General features: G+C 34.8%; 1 protein-coding gene across 5 annotated transcripts in view; it reads left to right on the forward strand.

The window, feature by feature from the left end:
• Window positions 1-6858, forward strand: part of XIAP (X-linked inhibitor of apoptosis) — a 45378-nt gene extending 38520 nt beyond the window's left edge. For all 5 annotated transcript variants that reach the window (XM_049704686.1, XM_033414988.2, XM_033414994.2 and 2 more), the window contains one exon: window positions 2353-6858. In XM_049704686.1, the coding sequence (XP_049560643.1) occupies window positions 2353-2546 (194 nt within the window). In that variant the 3' untranslated portion in view covers window positions 2547-6858. The remainder of the gene's footprint in view (window positions 1-2352) is intronic.
• The last annotated feature ends 1674 nt before the right edge of the window (window positions 6859-8532 follow it).

Below are 8532 nucleotides of genomic sequence, written 5' to 3' on the forward strand. Positions count from 1 at the left end.
ATCTCAAATGCTTTCCCTTCACCAAGTCACTCTGCTTTTCCATATTCCTCTGGCAGGCTAGCTCGCACTGGTTACCACAGTCTTGGAGATGGCATGAATATATACTTTATTCTGACTTTTTTGGTCAGATGCTTCCATATAATATAAATCAGTTTATAATGCCATCCCTTTGCTTCTGTTGTTTCCTATGCCCCGAATGCCTTTTTCCTGTTTGTATACCTCATCTGATGCCCCACTCCACCCCCAGTTCCTTAAATCCATTTCTTGAACTCATCCTTCAAGGCTCAGCTTAAAGGTCACTTCTTTGAAGTTTTCTCCAATACCCATAGCAGAGTTTGCAGCTCCCTCTACTCTCTGCTGTTAAAGCAATTGTAACATCATTTTGGAACTGTCTTCTTTTCTCTCCTGCCCATTAGACAAGCTTCTTGGGGGCAGGCAGTTTATCTTCTTATCTCTATGTTCCATCTTTGAGTTTTGATTATGCCCAGGAAGTTGCCTTTTAAGAAAAAAGAGATTATATAATCCTTTTCTCCACCGCTAATCAAAAAAACCTTTCTGAAGCAATTCTGATATCTTTTTCCAGGTTAAAACCCTTCACTGGCTCCTGGGGTCCTCGGTGTCAAGTCCAAACTCCTTTACATGGGTTGCCAAATCCTTCATGATCAGGCTCCTGCTAACCTGTAGCCTCATGTCATGCTATTTCCCCCTCAGATTCTCTTCCCAAGCCTTACCCGTGCACTTGCAGGCCTGGTTCTGTCTCTCTCCTTGGAGCCTGCTTATGTCATTTCCTCTGCCCAGAACCCTCTTCTCCCATTGCTCCTGTCCCCCAAGGCCGTCTCCCTCTCCTACTTTACTCCTACTCATCCTTTAGGACCCAGTTTAGGTATAATTTTTTCTGGGAAGCCTTCCCTTTATGTGTGTGTGCACGGACACACACCCTTCCTGTGTTCTTCATAACACGTTATAATTCCTTTTTATCATCACACTGTATTATAATTTCCTATCTGCTTGTGTTCCTTACTTGTCTATGAATGATTGGGAGCCCAGGGTCTATGTATTTGTTAATTGTTCTTTCTCTAATGCCTAGAACCTAGCTAAGTGTTCAGTAAGTATTTGTTGCATAAAATTAGACCACTGTTTCCCAAACCTGTTTTCAGAATAGTGTTCCCCAGAATGTTAAAAGAGATGCCATGAAAAATGAACTCTGTAGTTAAATAGGGAAATGCATTTTGAATTTCTAAGAGGGCATATATGCTTTATCATACTGCCCTGAACTTGATAGTCATGGTTCCCAAATGCCAGTGTGCTCAACCCCATTATTTTAGATTCAGTGAATGGGGCCAAGGAATATATTGTTAAAAAAATGCCCCAAGTGATTCTCATGTGAGGCTGAATTTGGTATACACTGGTATACAGTGATTACAAAGGTTGTTATAATATGTAATGCATTTGGAATACTGCGTAGTACATAGTAGAAGTGCTATATTACTGTTAATTGCTGCTGTTGTTGATGTTGTTGTCATTATAGTTATATATGACAGTGAAACACATTTCTATGACATTTGTTAACATTTCACAAAACTTAGTTTGACAAAGGCTGAATTAAGCAAGAACTTCAGTGCCACCTGTATATTGATGACACCCAAATCTCTATCCTTAGCCCTAACTTCTTCTGATCTCAAGACTTGACTCTCCGATTGCCTGTTGGACATTTTTATATGGATGCTGTGCAAGCACCTCAAAAAATCTTGAAAATCCCAAACCTGTACCTCCTTGTATATTTCCTATTGGCATTACCATCCCCTTGTCAGCCATGCTAGAAATCTTGAAATCAACTTTATTTCCTTTCTTCCTCATCCCTCACATCTAGTCACCAAATCCTACTTGTCCCACTTCAGAAGTAGCCCTCAAATCCATCCCTCCATTTCTGGAATAAGCCATGCCTTTTCTATATGCTACTTCTTTTACCTAAGCCTTGCTTCTCTGCTTAGCAAATTGCTATTTTTAAATGTCACTCTTCCACTTCCCCCTCCCCCATCCCACAGCCGCCAACCCGTGAAGCCTTCCCCAGCTAATCTGAACAGAAGAACTTGTTCTGTGGTCTTGTCCCAGAGACTTTGTATGTAACTTTATTATAGCACTTATCACTTTGTGCTTACCTCCGTAGCCTCAGCTCATGTCTTTCTCTCCCACTAGCATATGAACTACTTAAGAGCAGATGCCATATGTGAGTCATCCTATCTCCCAACACTTGATTAGTGTCTGGCACATAGTAGGGGTTCACATTATTTCAGTGAATTTAAACAACTAAGAAAGTCTAAAATTAACACTTTTTTTTCTCTCTTTGTACAGAGATTAGTACTGAAGAGCAGCTAAGGCTACTGCAAGAGGAGAAGCTTTGCAAAATCTGTATGGATAGAAATATTGCTGTAGTTTTTATTCCTTGTGGACATCTGGTCACTTGTAAACAGTGTGCGGAAGCAGTGGACAAATGTCCCATGTGCTACACAGTCATTACTTTCAAGCAAAAAATTTTTATGTCTTAATCTAACTACAGTAGGCGTGTTATATTCTTATTACCCTGATTGAATGTGTGATGTGAACCAACTTTAAGAAATCAGCATTGAATTCCATTAGCATTTGCTACCAAGTAGGGAAAAAATGTAAACTGTGATGTTATAGTTAGCAATCTAAAATTTGAATTTCTGGATTTTTCAGGATTTTAGCTGTATTATCTGTCCTATTTTTTCACTGTTATTTAATTGAAACCCTAGACTAAGAAGCATCATATTATTATAACTGATCACAATTTGTATATGTAGTACACTGACTTAGATTTCTAAATGTAAGTGAATTAATCAACTGACTTTTTCATCCTTTTTAGATAGGCTTAACAAATGGAGCCTTCTTTGTAAACTTACAGATTAGAGTTAATCTCCCCAATCACATAATTTGTTTTGTGTGAAAAAGGAATGAACTATTCTACACTGGTAGAAAGATAGAGATTATCTTTAGATGTTTGTGTTTTAGGATTTTGTCCACTTTCTTTTAAAATTATACACATGTACTTGGGTGGATGATTTTTAAAAATGATTTTGCCATCGTTAAAAGGGTATTTAATGATTGAATACCATCTAGCCTACACGTACTGACGTGGAAAGATGTCAGAGGTATATTAAGTTTAAAATCAAGTGGCAAAACACTGTGTACAGAATGAGCCAAGTGAGGTGTGTGTGTTTTATATACGTATAGAACAGAAGATTTGGAAAGATAGGCACTAAACTGTTAAATGTGGTTTCTTTGCGGGGGGATGGGTCCCAGAGGGGCTTTACAGGGAGGGACCTTTCACTTTCTACTTTTTTTATTTTGTTCTGTTTGAATTTTTTATAAGTCTGTATTACTTTTGTAATCAGAATTTTTAGAAAGTATTTTACTGATTTAAAGGCTTAGGCATGTTCAAACGCCTGCAAAACTACTTACTGCTCAGCTTCAGTTTTTCTAATCCAAGAAGGCAGGGCAGTTAACCTTTTTGGTGCCAATGTGAAATTTAAATGTTTATATGTTTTTCCTGCTTTGTGGATGAAAAATATTTCTGAGTGGTAGTTTTCTGACAGGTAGACCATGTCTTCTTCTCTTGTTTCAAAATAAATATTCCTGATTTTGTAAAATGAAATATAAAATATGTCTCAGATCTTCCAATTAATTAGTAAGGATTCATCCTTAATCCTTGCTAGTTTAAGCCTGCCTAAGTCACTTTACTAAAAGATCTTCGTTAACCCAGTATTTTAAACATCTGTCAGCTTATGTAGGTAAGAGTAGAAGCATGTTTGTACACTGCTCGTAGTTATAGTGACAGCTTTCCATGTTGAGATTCTCATATCGTCTTGTATCTTAAAGTTTCATGTGAGTTTTTACCTTTAGGATGATTAAGATGTATATAGGACAAAATGTCAAGCCTTTACCTAAGTTTTTTGTTTTCTTGTCTAGTGATAGTAGTAGATACTTCTGAAATAAATGTTCTCTCAAGATCCTTAAAAACCTCTTGGAAATTATAAAATATTGACAAGAAAAGAAGAGTTGTTTGAATATTAAAGAAAAAATAAAACTTGAATAAGAATCAGTATATATTAAAAAAAGAAAATGAAAGTTTAAAAATGCTTCATAGAACACCCAGACAAAGATTCTCACAACAACCTGTTGTAGAGGTGAGTGAGGCATTTTACTGTAGAGAAAAGTTTGAGAGTGGAACTGTTAAAAGTTATATTTTTGTTGTATTTTGTAAGAGAAAGAGTATTATGGTCTCTTAACCTCTGTTGATTACTACTTTGATATTCATTTAAAGCACTGCAAATTTAAATGAGAATTTTAAAAATCAAATAATGACTGCCCTGTTTTTGTTTTACTATGTAAATCCTCAGTTCTTTACCTTTGCACATTCTTCTACTTAGGTTTAGTTATATATTCATTAAGTTAAATTTTACATGTATAGTCTAAGCTTTAAATTTAAACTTAAATTACAAGGGGAGAAAAGTGTTAAAGTTTTAAAAATGTGTTTTCCAGGACACATCAGCTCCAAGTCAGGTAGTTAGTTCAGTCTAGTTGTTGGCCGAGGACTGAACTGTTTTAACATAAGGCTTTTCCAGTTCTGGAAGCCTCAGTTCATTAAAACTCTTTTAAAACTTGTATGTTTAGAGTTAAGCAAGACCTTTTTTCTCCCCATGAGTTGTGAAATTTAATGCATGAAGCTGATGTGGCTAACAAGTTTATTTTAAGAATTGTTTAGAAGTGCTGTTGCTTCAGGTTGTTAAATCACTCAACACTCCAACTTCTAATCAAATTTTTAAAGACTTACCAATGTTTGCCTTTGTTTGCACTATGAAAAGCCCTGGATCCTTCCCATCTAATTGTGCAAAGAATGATCACTTGCAAGGTCAAAAATATAGCCAGATCCAAATCTCTGCCTCCCCCTTCCCAAAATAGTTCTCACTATCTACATGTAGACATTCTTTTCTATATAAAGTTCACTCTAAGATTTCAAAAGGCACCACCTATTTTACTACATTTTAGTCATGCAAAGAGTCAAGTTGTTTTGTAATAAATAATTATCTTTATTCGTAATAATCTGGTGTGCTGATCAAAAGCTTTGTCTTAATTTTTGAGAAACGGGTTTAGTGTTTATAAAATAAATTCCAGTTTATTAATTAGTAGCTTTGTATTGCCTTTCCTACTAGATTTTTTGTTTGTTTTTATTTTTTTTCCCCTTTGGTTTGGGGCTAAGATGGGGTAGGATGGGTGTAGTGAATGTATATGATGTGATTTGGCCCTGTGTATTATGATCTTTTGTTGTTATATTATTTAAATGTTGGTAGTTTTTTTCCTGTTTTCATTTTAGTGGATAAAATTGGTATTTTGAACTCTGAATGGAGACTACCACCACAGCATTAGTTCCACATATCGTACCCTTTAGATCAAAATCATTGTTTTATTTCCTGCTCACCCAGTTGTTGAATATGGGGAAAAGGGGTGGAGGGGTGGGAGAAGTAGGATAGGTTGTGTATCATTTCCATTAGAGAAATAAGAAAACAGGAGGGAATATTTGACAAATATGGTTATTTTTAGCCAAATCTGCTTTAAAAAAGAGGTAACCATTTCTTCATCTGTGAAATGAGAATAGTACGTGTCTTACAAAGTTATGAGTTCAAGGAGGCCATATATGTAAAATACCTGTTATAAATGTTAATTCCCTACCTAACACTCTTTCACCTTCCGTGGATATGCCTTGACTCTGGAAATGTGGGCTAAAACTTAGATGATATCTTTCAGTGACTCTTACTCATTTTTTTTGTTTGTCATAGTCAAGATGCAAATTACAATGAACAAGTAGGTCAAGTCCTTAAAAATATTTAAATTCCTGTTTTAATAACTTGAAAAAAATATTCTTACCAAATTTAGTTGAGCTTTCCTAATAGAAACAGTTGGCTTATTCCCACTTTCATAATCAGTTTCAGTTTGACTCTTGTACACTTAGCACAGTGTGAATTTCATTTGCAGCATTATAGGATCATAGGGTGTCAGAGCTAGAAGAGACCTTAGAGAGTATCTAAATTCATCCCTCTTGTTTTACAGATAAGGGAACTGAGGCTGAAAGGTGAAATGATTTGTTCAAAGCTGTATAGCTAATTAGTGATAGCTCAGACTGGGTCATAGTTTGACGGTGAAAAACTTCAAGCTACCTCTCCAGGGAGGTCTCAAATGTTTATTTTTTCTTGTATACCATACCATAACCTTCACTACATATTAAATGATACTTTATAACTAATACAATAGGACAATCTTAAATACATAGAGCTTCAAATTGTACAATACTACATTAATGTTTGGGTGGTAAGATTCTATTTTGAAGTCTAAAGTTTGCAGAAATGCATATAGATTTTTTGGCATTTATTACATTCTTGTGTATCATTGATGTAACATTTAAAATTACTATATATTTTGTCATTCTGTCTATACTTAGCAACAAATTTGCATTTTTTATTTGATGTAACAAAGGCTTTAATGTAATTTTTGTTAGAAGAGTTTGCATTTTTTTCATTACTGTTATACTTTATCTAACCTGACAAAATGACTGATTCTTATGTCATTGTATTAGTGTTGTGAATAATCATGTGAAATGTGTGAGAAAGAGTACTATATTTGTGAATATAATTTTATGGCTCTTTTCATTTAGTAGAAACCTTTCCATCAGTATGGAAAACTAAGAAAATTGCTTTCTACTGTAAAATCTGGCAGTCATCATAGATTAAAGCTTATTTTTCTGTGAATAAAACTTATTCAATAAAGCACTATTCTTTAAAATGATATCTTATTACTTAGTTTCATTTTCTCAGAAGAAAATAAAATACTTAAAAATACTAAAATGTAACCTCCTAAATATACCCTATGCCATTGGGCCAGGCAGTAAGGTACACATCAAGTCAGATCATATTTAAAAAAAAAAAAAGACATCTGCTTTCAAATTAATTTATAGAATTCTATAAGTGCATAAAAAGTTAATTTTTAACATGTGTAAAAATATGAACCCCCACCTCCCCACAAAGATTGGCCTGGTTGACTCAAGAGATAGTATAGTCACCATAACAAGGCTTGAACAAGCAAGAGACCTAAGAAGCCACTGCCCCTTTGAGGCAGGCAGCAGAGAAGGATTTTTGTGAGTCTGTATTGGCAGCTGCCCAGAGAGTTTCAGAAGCTACAAGCAAATCTGGTGGAATAAAAAGTGAGGGAATAAAGGATCTTTAAAGGGAGACAGAAATTTAGAAGAGGGCTATTTCCCCTACCCCTGCCTGCCCACAATGGAAGTTCCTAAATTGAGATTTGTATTTCAGGCCTAGTCTGTATAGTGACTGATTATTGAATCCTTGACTATGTTATCACTCTTAGCCGAGATATACCATTAAGACCTTGTTTTAAATGCAGTCCACATTTTGTACATGTTAACTACACTTTCAATGAATATTGATGAAGATGTGAATTTTCAAAGCTTTCTCTTAACAGAAATTTTCAAACTTACATAAAAGTAGAAAGGGAAATATAATGAGTCCCATGGTAATCATCATTCAGCTTCAACAAATAACATTTTGCCAGTCTTGTTTCATCTAGGACTCTCCCTCCCTTTATTTATTTTTAGATTTTATTTATTTATTTATTGCTGATATATTCTAGAGTAAATCCTAGACATTATGTTATTTCTCCTGTAATTACCTTGTTATATACCTATACCAGATTAGAACATTTTTTAAATTGTGAATTTTTAACACCGCTATTACTGCTAAATATTAATGGACATCTAAACAAGAATTAAAGGCAACTTTATTCCCCCTTTCACCCTATTTGAAGATTAAGGTAAATAAACCCCCTCAAAACTGATATTTAAAAAATACTTTTAGGGAGTTCCCTGGGCGTCCAGTGGTTAAGACTCAGTGCTTTCACTGCCGTGGCCCGGGGTTCAGTCCCTGGTCGGGGAGCTAAAGATCCCACATGCCACGTGGCGCAGCCAAAAAGAAAAAAAAATTTTTAAATGATCTTCTCACTATTTCATTTGTAGTTTGCTTATAGATTGTAGAATAAATGTGGTGCCTATTAAAAGTTGGTAGGCTAACTTGCAACAACATGGATGGACCTAGAGAGTATTATACTTAGTGAAATAAGTCAGAGAAAGACAAATACTGTATGATATCACTTATTTGTAGAATCTAAAAAGTAAAAATATAACAAACATTCACAGATACAGAGAACAAACTAGGGGTGAGGGAGCAGGTAAGGGACAAGATAGGGGTATGGGATTAAGAGATACAAACTACTATGTATAAAATAAGCAACAAGGATATATTATACACCACAGGGACATATAGCCATTATTTTGTAATAACTTTAAGTGGAGTATAATCTAAAAATATTGAATCACGGTGTTGTACACCTGAAACTAATAAAATACTGTAAATCCACTAAACTTCTATTTAAAATTTTTTTAATAAA

Source organism: Orcinus orca, chromosome X (assembly GCF_937001465.1).
Source record: "Orcinus orca chromosome X, mOrcOrc1.1, whole genome shotgun sequence".
Classification (NCBI taxonomy): Eukaryota; Metazoa; Chordata; class Mammalia; order Artiodactyla; family Delphinidae; genus Orcinus; species Orcinus orca.